Source organism: Garra rufa, chromosome 23 (assembly GCF_049309525.1).
Source record: "Garra rufa chromosome 23, GarRuf1.0, whole genome shotgun sequence".
Lineage (NCBI taxonomy): Eukaryota > Metazoa > Chordata > Actinopteri > Cypriniformes > Cyprinidae > Garra > Garra rufa.
Window position 1 is genome coordinate 25,411,127 of NC_133383.1, and position 12,973 is coordinate 25,424,099.

General features: G+C 44.4%; 1 protein-coding gene across 1 annotated transcript; it reads right to left on the reverse strand.

Moving 5' to 3' along the window:
• Nucleotides 1-10,709: 10,709 nt before the first annotated feature.
• Nucleotides 10,710-12,614, reverse strand: LOC141299363 (uncharacterized). The gene is made up of 2 exons (XM_073829718.1): nt 11,949-12,614; nt 10,710-11,882 (listed from the first exon to the last, which is right to left on the reverse strand). The coding sequence occupies exons 1-2, from the start codon at nt 12,612-12,614 to the stop codon at nt 10,710-10,712; spliced, it is 1,839 nt and encodes a 612-aa protein (XP_073685819.1).
• Between the last annotated feature and the right edge of the window lie 359 nt (nt 12,615-12,973).

The following is a 12,973-nucleotide window of genomic DNA, read 5'->3' on the forward strand; positions in this document are numbered from 1 at the left end:
ATTTATTTCATTCACAACGAGCTCCTTAGTGAACCAAACTAGTGACTGTCAGATGGTTATTGCTAAACTGAGCCCCTCTTACCTGTATTATCCCTCGTAAGAAACAAACGTTACATAGCCTTAATAAAAATGTTAAATAGGCCATTAAACAAACATTCGTTGCAAAAATTCATAACAACCTCCCCAGACCTCATCCGACAACTCATCAGAATTACTGGCCAGAGTCCGACAGAGAACCGTCTTTTTTCTTAGACAGCTGCTGATTTTAATAGCAATGTGATTAACTTCACAAACGAAAAAAATAAAGAAAATAAATGTCATTTATAAATATATTTGGAACACTTTTTATTTGTTTACTTCGAGTTTTTTTTTTTTTTTTTTTAACAATGTTTTATTGACATTATTATTTAAACATACAATAAGAACATAAAAGAAATTAAAATAACATCAAGCATACTTCAGAGTGTATCATAGATTATACAGATAGCATAAATATAACCAAAGAAAACAAAACAAAAAAATTTTTTAAATAAATAATAAATGAAAAATAACTACTAAGCCAAAGCCCAAGACCAGCGTATAAGAAAAAGTTGAAACCCCTTCAGTTTAAGACAGCATGTTTTTTAGTTTCTCCAAAATCTGAGCCCAGAAACTGATGGTATCTTCCCTTGCCCCATGGATGCGTGAGGTGGACAACTCCATATATACAACATCCATAAAAGTGAGAACCCAGTGTCTTTTATTGAGCGAGTGTGGAGGTTTCCACCTCGTTGCAACCAACTTCTTGGCCGCTGTTAGTCCTGCTAGAAATACCCGCTTCTGAATTTTATGTGGAATATCAGATAGATTGTTTAAGATCAGAACAGAAGGGGAAGAAGGCACCGAAATATCAAGTAAGGTGGACAGATTCTCACTAACCATGTTCCAAAAGTTAGAAACCCCCGGGCATTCCCAAATCATATGAAAAAATGTATTGTGAATGTATTGTAAAATGAATTTGTTGATGGTCCGGGTTCCTAGAAGCTTGAGATACCATAGACCAAACGTGATCCCACTCAAAGTCCGGGGAGAGGTTCGGAATATCAGTTCGCCAAGAGGCATCCAGTGCCAAAGGAGGAAATACTTTATCCAAAAAAAACCCATATAACTTAGAAACTAAACCTCTCTTTCCTAGAGAACAACATAGTACTCTTAATAAAGGATGATCTTTCAGAGAGGCCAACCAAGGGACCCCATAAGTCTTCATGGCAGCCCTTAACTGTAAATAAAAGAAAAATGTAGAACTCTGCAGGTTGAATTGAGAGCAGAGTTCTTCAAAGCTAAGTAGGCCCTTGTCACCCATGATATCACCCAGTGAATGAATCCCCTTATCATACCAATGCCTGCACTGACCGAAATGAATAGGATTCTTCCCAACGAGCAGTTTGTGATTATTAAAGATAGGAGAGTAAGGATTCCAGTTAGAGAGGATGCCGCACACTTTCTCCGCCGATCTCCAAACTGATATAGCGTAAGATACTAGGGGGCCAAAATGTATTTTACATTTATTTGAAGGTATATTGGCGAATAAAACTTCATTCAGTTTGAGCGGAAGCACCAAGTTTCTCTCTAGAGGAAGCCAAGAAATATCTTCCTCAGCATCATACCAGCTCATCAAGGGACGGAGCGCAAAAGCCCAGTGATACAACTTAAAATTAGGAAGAGCAAGCCCGCCAGAGAGTTTATTTCTCTGTAAGATAGAAATTCTAAGGCGTGGTCGTTTGCCGTTCCATACAAATTTGGTTATTAAGCTCTGCAATCTATCCCAGAAACGACAAGGGGGAGCTAACGGGAGCATAGAACTCACAAAGTTAATGCGGGGGAGAACATTCATCTTAATAATTGAAATACGTGCTCTAAGAGAATTAGAGAGTGAAGACCAATTTTCCAGGTTAGACGAAATTTTTGAAAGAATATCATTATAGTTGTTCTTACTAATAAATTGCAGGGAATCGCCAATCGTGATGCCTAGATACTTAAACTGCTTAACCATAGGAATATCTACGGGTAGCGCCGTGCTCTTCCGAGCGCCGTTCAGAGGGAGAAGAGCTGATTTGTTCCAATTTATTCTATAACCCGAAATCTTACCGAAATGGTCAAACTTATTCAAAATGTTGGGTAAGGATTGAGATGGGTTACCTAGATAGAGAAGAACGTCATCAGCATATAATGAAATATGATGATTAGTTCCCTGTATTGAGATAGGGGCAATATTTTTATCAGTGCGGATTGACTGTGCTAATGGCTCTAACGATAGAGCAAAAAGAAAGGGACTTAGGGGACACCCTTGACGAGAACCTCTGGCTACTACAAACAGAGAAGAACAGGTTTTGCCTGTCAGCACCATGGCTGTGGGATTAGCGTACAAAACTTTAATCATGCGAATAAAATGAGGACCCAGAGCCATTGTCTCGAGAACGGACCACAGATAAGACCACTCCAGACGATCGAAGGCCTTCATAGCGTCTAAGGAGAGAATAGCAGCAGGCGAAGCCAGCGAGGAAGAGCCATGAATTATGTGAAGTAACCGTCTAACATTATCAGAAGCTAATCTAGATTTGATAAAACCTGTCTGGTCACTGTTAACTAGCTTAGATAAAAATGGTTGAAGTCTAAGAGCAAGCACTTTAGCGTAAATTTTTAAATCAGCATTAAGAAGGGACAGAGGTCTATAGCTAGAGCAATCATTAGGGTCTTTATCCTTTTTAAGCAAAAGTGAAATTACTGCAATATTTATGTCTCTCGAAAAGGAACCTCTTTCGACCGCAGATCGTATCATATCAAATAACAGAGGGCCTAAACTGTCCCAAAAGGTTACATAGAGCTCTGGGGGGATTCCGTCCAACCCAGGGGATTTGCCTATACACATAGCCGAGACCGCATCCTTGAGCTCATCAACTGTAATAGGGTTATCTAAATTTGCAGAATCTACTTCAGACAGCCTAGGAAGCTGAAGATCTTCTAAAAAGCTCATAAGCCGTCTGATTGTGCGATACTTCTGAGCTATATAACTCAGCGTAAAAATCGCGAAAGGTGGCATTAACCTGCGAAGGTTCACTCAGAATACTACCATCCCTTGATTTAATTGAGCTGATATCAGAAAACTGCTCACTGGCCCGCATTCTGAGGGCAAGTAAACGACTAGGCCTGGCACCATTAAAGTAATAAAATTGTCTAATTCTATGTATAAGAAACTCAGCTCGCTGTTTTAAAATGGAATTTAACTCTTTCTTTACAATGTCAAATTGAAGCTTGATATCGCCACTATAATTTTGTTGTAAAAGCCCATCCAGCACCAAAAGTTTAGATTCTAAGCTGTTTACTCTGGACGAACGGGCTTTATTTAAGTTAGAGGCAAAACCCACAGTAAAATTCCTGATGAATCCCTTAATAGAGTCCCACAGGATCCTGGGGTCCTCAACTGAGCCTTTATTTATATTCACAAAAACTGATAATTGGCTCAAAAACTCAGTTTTAAATGCTTCATCACGAAGAAGAGTGGTATTAAAGCGCCATCTAGGGGCTCTAGCCCGCTTAGAGTTTATCGACACAGAAGCAATCACAGCCTTATGATCAGATAATGCCAAGGGCAATAAACTAACCGTAGCTATATTGTGAAACAAACCCCTAGAAGAGAAAATAAAATCAATACGAGAGAAAGATTTATGCCTAGATGATAAATGAGTGAAATCTTCGACATCCGGATTTAACATACGCCAAAGATCAACCACACCGGTGTCACTGATCCAGGAGCGTAGGGCTTCAGATGCGTACTTTTGTTCTAAATTTTCAGTGTGACCTGACCGATCGACCAGATGGTTAACAACAGCATTAAAATCAGCGCCAATTATGAATTTAAAGCTGGAAAGTTCCAGCAAAGTTTTGGTAATTTGATCATAAAATTTCCTCTCAAACGAGTTAGGGGCATAAAGTGAAATCAAAGCAACATCTCTGTTTCCAATATTAATTTTCGCAACCGCTATTCTCCCCTTGTCATCCGCCCAGGTGTCCAGCAGCTTAAAGCGAAGATTGCGTTGGCATAAAATTGCTACACCCTTAGATTTGTTTGATGCTGAAGAGCAAGCTATAACACGAAAAAAACGATTCGACATACGATTGGAATCTCTCTTTAATAAATGTGTCTCCTGCAACAGGGCTATATTAATTTTTTTCTTCCGCAAAAATTCTAGAATAGCAACACGTTTCGCTGGATTATTCAGGCCCCTTGTATTAAGGCTAAGAACATTTAAATTAACACCATCAGTCATTGTAATATGGTAAAAAGGCAAAAAATTGGGCAAGCAAATAAAGAAAAATTATCTCAAAACGAAAAAAGAAACTCAAAATACATAAAGGATAAGAAGGAATTAAATACTGGCCAGGCTTGGATAAACCGGTATTGGAACTATACCAAAATTGAACAAGGAGAAGAATGGGCGTACCCATGACTATAACCCCTGAAAAAAAAGAAAAACTAGGATCTATAAAAGAGGAAAAAAGAAACAAACCCCAAAGGGAGTAGTGAATATCCTAGCTCAATAAAACAACAGAGCTTCACGGCGAAGAGCAAAAACATAAAGATACTCTCCCAGATAAATTTGCTAAACACCCAAAGACAATAAAAGCAAAGTGAATAAATGTACGACCATAATATTTTCACAAAACAGCAAAAACAGCCCTCCACATGAGATAAGGCAGATATGAACACATGTTACCGTCCCAAAAACTTTTTGGCCTCTTTCGGATCCTTAAAGGATTTCTGAACGCCGTTCATCTTAAAGACCAGCACAGCAGGAAAGATCATCTGAAAACGGATGCCCTTTTGAATAAGTTCAGCACAAATCGGGTTGAAAGCTCTCCTTGCGGCACGAACTATAGGTGAAATGTCTGGAACGATTCGGATAGACTGGTCCTCGAAAGAAAGTTGACCCCTGCGTCTGGCCGTAGACAGGATTGTAGTGACATCCCTGGAGCGATGAATCTTAACGATAACAGGGCGCGGGCGCCCTACCACCGGAGCACCAGATCCTCGGTGAGCACGATCGATAGCGATCGTAGGAACCGATAGATCAAGCAGCTTGGGGATGAAAGATTCAAAGAACTGAATAGGATCGGATCCTTCAACTGATTCCTTGAGGTTAAGAATCCTGATGTTATCTCGCCTGGAACGACCCTCTAGATCCGTAACCTTCTCAGAAAGTGCAGAATTGAGCTCTTCAAGCTCGGCCAGCTTTACTTTAAACGGTTCAATGTCGTCCTCCAAAGCGGAGATGCGAGTCTCCGCTTCTGATTGACGGGCCACGAGGGAGTCGGTGACCGTAGCGATCTCGTCAATGCGTTTAATGATGTTGTCGACTTTCGCATTTAGACCAGATTCCAGCTTGGCTAAAGAATCATCCAGCATCTTTTGAGTGCGCCGACCTTCCTGCGAAACGATGTCCGAGATATGTTTGAACAAGGCTTCCTGCGTAAATCCAGGTGGCAAGCCTTCACGGCTAGCCATGGCATCGCTGCTAGCGCTAGCATCGCCAGTAGCATCCGAAATATCCTCGATAAAGCCCCGAGGATTGTCCGTCTTGCTCTGTTTAGAGGGCTTGGGCATGGTTGATTAACTGAAATGAGTTTAGGTGCTATTTCGAATAAAGATGGTCGAGCGTGGGTGAAGTAATCGTATTATGAGACGGGAGAGGTAAAAATATGTGACCGCTCACTCCGCCATCTTCCGAAGACCCCCGAGTTTTTGTTTTTTAAAGTAACGTCCAAGCGGCAGACAGATAATTTAGCCTTCTCAAGTCATCACGATGTAAGGATTAATTAGCTCAAATTTATAATGATTCAAATAAGGAATCGAATCAAAAGATTCGAAACTTGATTAAATTGATTCAGAATTAATAGATTACACTTCTTAACCATTCGTCCAGCAAAGTGGTCAATTCAGCATAATGTATTAACTCAAAAGGTTTATATTATGTTCCTGGCCAAGATCACAAATAAACCAAAATATTACGTTAGGAAATTTTAAAGCTGAGGTAGCTTGATCTAAACACAGATAGAACTTTGTGAACATAAAGTCAAGACACTTCTTTTAATGAAACAAAGATTTATTGACTACTCTAAGACACAAAACTAATCTCTACTAAAACACAAATAAACACACACACACACACACACACACACACTCATACAGTTCCGGGGATGAGAAATTACTGAGTTGAAGAGAACCCCAAATGTTCTATCATCTTAACTAGTTCTTAGATCGCAACCTTAGAAAATCACAAAAGCAGAGACTTAGCTTTTAACTACTTAGGGAGTATTTTGCACCAGTTTCAGCGAAGTAAAGAGAGATCTTGTTACTTGCATTAGTGCCGGGAACGGGGGTTCCGGGGGCTCGTCTGAGCGAAAGTTCTGGTTGGTTGCTGGTCGATGAAGTCTTTGGGAAATCCCTCGACGTGGAGGAGTGGTTTACTGGAGCCGATCTTTCGGTTGCCTGGTTACGCAGGTTGATGCGTTCGGAGCTCTTCTGTATCAGAGTTGCGAGACTTTGAAGAGTTTGGCAGTCACGAAGTTTCAGTTTGTTCTGTAGAGTTTTGATGGCACCGTCGCGTGCTTGGTTGAGTGGTCGAGCGCAGATGGAAAAGCACTCAAGCCACAAGAGGCGAAAGGCGTGAGGCGAGAGCTGGGAGCTCTGAGTTCGCTGAGTTCTTGCTGAGTTCGCCTAGTTCTGTTAGGAACATGAAGTTTTAAACGGGCCGCTAGGGCACGTCCCACGATGCTGGGATCCAATGGCATTGCTGAAGGGTCGGGTCACGCCACCCCCTTTCCGTCCTGTAATTCCTTCTGGTACGTAACTTATTAGGATATGGATTTCTCTGCAACTTTTGTTATTAACTTCAATAAACTATTTCAATGCATAAATTAAACTCCAATCATCACATAAAACACAGCAGGCATATAAAAGAGAACATACTGTTGCTCTAATAGCAATACTAATAAGTTGATTGTCTCTTAAAGTTTGTCTTTGCAGTGTACGTATCTCTATTGAGAGACGGGGTGTTTTTGGAATGTCAGAGGAGAGGGGGACAGGAAGTCCGAAAAACCATGTGAGTCACGCTGGACGCATCATGTGCCATGCCAGCTTTATTTCAGAAGACTGGAGGTTTGTTTCTTAGGTGCTCTGAGACAAAGAGCGTTTTCTTCTCTCTGGATGCGTAAGACGCAGATCTCGACAAAAGCGGTCCATACAATTAGCGTCTGGTGATTATCATGTGATGGTCATGTGTCAGCATTTTGACTGAGAAAGAGGGTCCTTTTGTTTCTTTGGAATATGGCCATTTCTGTTTTGTACGTTGCTCGACCAGGATTCCTACACATCCCCCTTTTGGCTGGCGATGTTTCTGGTGTGAACATCGGCAGGCACTGGAACAAGAGGCAGAGAGAGAGAACAAGGCACACACAAGACACAAACAAAATCTCCATCACTAGCTGAATTCTGGTGCAGGGATTTAGTTATTTGGCCTGGTACAGTTAGAGGCACTTGAAATGACGTAGGGCCGCATCGGTGAGAATTATTGTTAATTTGGCGGTCTTGATTGACCGGAGTATCGGGAGTTCAACGAGGCGGTGTAGACGTGTGCTCGATCAGGTGCTACGTCAGACAGTGCTTGGGATCGTATTCAAGGCGGGCTATCCATTAAGGAGTCTCTTTCTCGTAGCGCATGGGCCATGGGAGTAACTAGGCGTTGCGTTTGAGCGTAACCGTTTTGGTATGACTGTGAACCGTTCGTTAAGATTTATGACGTTGCTAAATCGTAATTCAGCTTGGAGTTTGTTCGCATGTCGTTTTAAGGTGGCTAGGTTTAGAATGTTAAACAGAGTGCCTACAGCCGCACCAGCCCCAGCAGAGCGCCCAATAATCGTTTGGGACGCCGGTTGTACCCGCTTAATTCAGCCTGGGTTACGATCATTTTCTGTAATTAGCGCAGCATGTGGTTCACATCTGCCTGCATGTGGGCAAGGGCTTCCCGTGTCTGACGGGTGTCGGCCCAAGACTTTTGGGGGCTGATAGGGTGTAGTTTGGTCTGGAAAACATCATAGGGTCGAATCGGCCATACACCTTTAGAGGTAGACTTTGCGGTTAGCTATTGGTAATCCTGATTACGCAGAGAAACAGGGCGGTGAATCATAACATCTACCTGGAGATAGAAAATAACAATGGGACAGTTAATCACGCGGATCATGGTTTGGCGGGGTCGCCTAATATGTTAACGTTTCTGGCAATGATTTGCAAATAATATGGTGTACTGAGTCAATCCCATCTTCAGGGGCCTAGACTTCAAAGAAAAGTTAGGTAAGTTTCTGATAAGGGCAAGAAGGAAGGGGGACACATAGGAAAAGAGAGAGAAAGGAAAACACAAAGAGACACAATGACACTGAATGAGGATAGACAGTAAGGACAAGTGTCACATGTGTGGAACAGCTCCTCTCTGCTGGGCGGAGGTTGGACCTAGCAGTGCGGCAGAGGAGAATGTTTAGGTGATTTGTGTTGTGTTTGGGAGGTTAGCTGTGTGTTTACCTAGAAGGATAGAAATCATGTTAATGTGAGGCGTGGTCAGGAGTTGTCGGTCTGTGTCAGTGGGTTTGGTCTTCCCCCTTTTCCTGTTAGTTGGAACCCCAATGTCTCTTTATCTGCTTTTGGTGAACCCATCGAAGAACTGGCTCGCTGCGCCCTTGTCCGATTCTGGTTCGGTCGGTAACAGGCGAGAGCTTGTGGGATTCCTTTCAGTGGGGTAAGGACTTTCTCTGACAGGCGATAGGGAGTGTTCTGCCAAGGATGGCGAAACCGTAATACCACACTTTGTTTCCGACACTGAGATTCTTGTGCGAAGGAGATGGCTAGCATGGGACTTTACATCCAAATGTCTCTATATTTCCTGCATCATTTTTTTTTTTTTTTTTTTTTTTTGAGTTATGCTCGGTGGCTTGGGTTTCTTGGTTGAAACTGGCAATACATCAGGCATCCTTCTATGTAATCTGCCACATCTTGTTGTATGCCAGGCTTCTGTGCCACCTGTTTGAATGGGTTGTAGGTGGTTTTGGCACCACAGTGCACTGCGCATGGTGCATCGTATGCATGCCTAAGCCTTATCCCCCTTTGGCTCTGAGGGACTACAAGCTTTGGCGCAGTTAGGGGCTCAGAGACACATGTGAAGGCACCATTTTGTAGATGCAGCATGTTCTTAATGGATTGGAGGGTGCGGAGGTCTGAAGAAGTGGATTAGTCGAGTGTAGAACTCGTAGGAGAGTAAAGTTCGAAGATGTGAGCAGAAATGGGTAGGTCTGCTGATGTGGGAGGAGGAGGGGTGTTGCATACCAATGGTATGTTGGTGGCGGGTAAGAGCTGTAGCCATCGGGATGGGTGGGAGGGCATGAAATGTATTGAATGGTTGTGATGGGCAAGGGTCGTTGTTGAGCCGGACCACGCCCGCTTTCAGATTGCCCTGGTGATTGTCTGGGCAGTCATGGACTTACGCTGTGGGTATCAGTTTCATTGGGCCACAGTCCGGGACGTCCTTTGCAAAAGAGTCCCTGTACTCATGTAGAATTTCTTTAAGTCTTTGGTGATCTGCTTTCTTGAGTCTGGTGTCCTTTGGTAGGCTTTGGTGTCTGTGCTTCGTTGCTTTGAAGAGATTCAGGCTGCCGGCTGAGTTTTCCTGCCCAGGGGCTAGCACTGCGACAGATACTAAAGTGTCTTGGACATTTATGGCAGTTCTGAGTTGAGGGGGACCTGAGTCCTACGCTTGCAGTGAGCAGAGGGAAGGGCCTTGTTCTTTGCTGCTTGGCGTTGAACTTGAGCTTGGCCTTGACTTTGACACTGCATCGTCACTAAGCAAATTGAAGGCAACGTCTGTGGCTTGACACTGCGACTCATTGGAGACTACTGACTGGAAGGGCAATGGCTCATGGACTTGCGTCCACAACTTCAGGTGTTTAAAGTCTATCAAGGGTTTGAAGCGATTTAGCAGATCCTTTCCTATGAGGAGCGGATAGTTGTTTAGAGGTGAGATGTAGACTGGGTGGATGAGATTCATCGGTCCCACTGTAAGGTGAATTGGGGCCACATGTTTCAGCTGTAGGCCCATGTTTGAGTATGTTTGCAGGTTCAGTTCGCACCTTTGGAGTTTGAAAGTTCCATCAGTTCTCGTTCTTGTTTCTTGAATTTTTTCAAGGAGTTCAGTTGACATTAGAGTGATGTCGGCTCCTGTGTCTAGAAGGGCTTCCACTTTGACATGACCTTCGATGGTGATGGGGAGGTAAAACTTTCTCGTTGTACCTTTCTCGGTGAGATCGCCTAGGAGTTGAGGGACTGGCGTTTGAGATGAGATAGGTAGGAGTTCAGGACTGATTCTGTGTTCTTCGGAGGAGTGGCAGACGACCAGGACAGCACTTTCGGGTGATTGAGTTGTTATATCAGCAGGTGTTTGTTGGAATCTTCTGTGATCTGACGTGTCATGTGTTGAGTCAGTTTCTGTCTCTTGCTCTGGATGTTTAAAGAAGCTTTCTTGTCCATCTGAAGTTATGACAGTTACAGTGTTCTTGGGGTAAGGAAAAGAGGTGCTGTTCTGTGTGGTTTGTTGGACCAGGTGGTCGTTGCCTTCTTGTCTGGCCGCTAGTCAGGCCGCAGTGGGTTTTTCTTTCTTTTCCCACTTCCGATCCTCCTCTTTGCATTTGAAGAACTCTTGCATCATCATTCTCATCAGTTCTTGTGAATCAAAACACGGCAATGTCTTTTCTTCATGTGTAGATTCAGCTTGAGCTTGACCAGTGTGGAATCTTTGTAAGTTTTTTCGTCGATTTGTCGGACTGGTTGCATTAGATTCCCACGAGCCATTTCCTGAACTTCCTGATGAGGTTGGCTGACTCCATGATCTCTCCCATCGATTCTCACGAGGTCTTGGATGGTACCAGGATTTTTCCCAGTAGCGTTCAGGTGAGTGTTGTCGTCCGCGTGGTCCATCCCAGCGGTCGTTTCTTTGTGTAGGTCGGGCGCCAAAGTGAAAGTCACGCTCTCTGTTGAACGAGGATGGTCTCCATTCTCTAGGAGGTGGCTTGAAGCTTTCTTGGTGTTGGGCGCCCTCTAGGGTCATTTCTTGACATTGTGTGTTAAAATCAAGAACTGCAGTAGACTTGGTGCACTTTTCTGATGCCATCTTTTGCTTGCCGTAGGCTTTGTGCGCCAGGTCTCGCAGTTGTTGAGACGTCATTGTTTGTGGGCATGCAAGGACGCCAAGGTGGTGGCTTACTGCAGGATGGAGATTTCTCAGAAAGAGAGTCTTAAAGTTCATGTCCTGCTCCATGTCAGGTTCATTGCGAGCTCCGAAGTATGCTTCTCTAAGCCGGCTATAGTATGCCTGGGAGGATTCATGACGACCCTGTTTTGTCTCCAGGGCGACCACCAGTCCTTGCTCTGATTCCGGGACTGCAAATTCCTTGATGAGGGCTTGGCGGAGCGATTGGTAGTCATTCTTTGTGTGAGAAGGCTGTCGGTCCAGGAAGCTCTGCACTTCAGGGCTGGATGTCGTTCGCAGCAGATAAAGTCTGTCTTTGTCAGTAACGTTGGGTCTCATTTCTAAGTGAAAATTGACATCATTCAAGTAAGAGTGGACGTCTTGACCATCTGGCACACTCGGGGTGAATTTGCTGATGTTTCGGGTCAGCTTGTCAAGGTCTTTGAGGTCCATGCCATGTGATGGGTTATGGCTGGCCTTGGGGAGTTCTCGTAGCTTGGGTGTGAAGTAGGTTTCTTCAGAGGGAGCTGGCGAGGGTTTCTGAGTCGCTCCCTCCCCCTTTTGTTCACGTGACATTTCAGGAACAGGGGATCCGGGCCTGCTTAGCAGGGGTGAGGCCGGGGCCCGTTGCGTCCTGGTTGGCTCAGGGCGCAGTTCATAAGCATATCTGAGTTCATTTTTGACACTGTCAAATTCCTCTTTCATGTCGTCAAGTTGTTGAGTGAGGTAACTTATCTCAGTTCTTGCCTCGTTCAGATGTGTTTCGAGGGCTTTAATTCTGCTGTTCTTGTCTCGGAAGTCCAGCCTTGCCTTTTCCAGTAGCTGCTCTGCGTACTGTAGCTTGTCGCTGAGGTCGGCGCGGGCGGACTTTGCGTGCTCCATTTCTTGTGTGTGGTTTGCTAGAGTTTCTTGTAGTCTAGCGATCTCCTCAGTTGCTCTGGGATCCGTCTCATTGGACCCTTCCCGTCGATCTTGAGCCTCCAGCTCTAGCTGCTCGATGCGTCGCTGTGCGCGTTTCAGCTCCTGCTGGAGATAGGCGGCTTGTCTGTCGCTCCGTTTGAGGGAGGCGATGAGGGTGTGACTCAGGGAGCCAGTGATCTTTGCTAGCTCTTTGTGTCCGTAGCTCTGACCTGGATCATGTTTCATGATGCCTGTTATGTTGTTGTCCAGTTGGTCTTGTGTCTGGTGTTTGACAGCTTCGGAGGCTTTGGGTAAGAGGCTGTCCGTCACGGCGCTTAGCCAGATTTCCAGGTCCTCCCAGTGACCAACGGGGTCTGTTGGGCGAGGCATGTTTTGATGCCGTGAGGAAAGACCAGACCACTGACTAACACAGACCTGTAGAAAGAAGAACAAACAACAAAACAAACAAACAAAACCAAAACAGTGGTGTGAGTGTGGTGGTGTCGGGTGTAAGTGGGTTTTGGGTGTGTTGTGTTGAGGTGAGCGTGGTTCTCCCCGCAGGTGGTTCACTGGTGTGCACGCCTCCAGCTAGCGTCGCTATGGAGGAGGCGAGGGGGTACCCACGGGTGTTGTAGCTAGAACAGAGAGAGGAAAGAGGAACAAACACCCACAGCAAAGAACGGCGTAGTCGTCGGCTGCTTCCCCCTTTTTCTAAAGAGAAGAGAGAAAAGAGACAACAACAAAAGGAA

Bases quoted from the DNA above. Each gene is read 5' to 3' on its own strand.
- LOC141299363 (XM_073829718.1), bottom strand. From the start codon at position 12,614: ATGCCTCGCCCAACAGACCCCGTTGGTCACTGGGAGGACCTGGAAATC. The intron at 11,883-11,948 runs GCCCCGGCCTCA...CGTGAACAAAAG, and splicing joins AGCCAACCAGGACGCAACGG to GGGGAGGGAGCGACTCAGAA.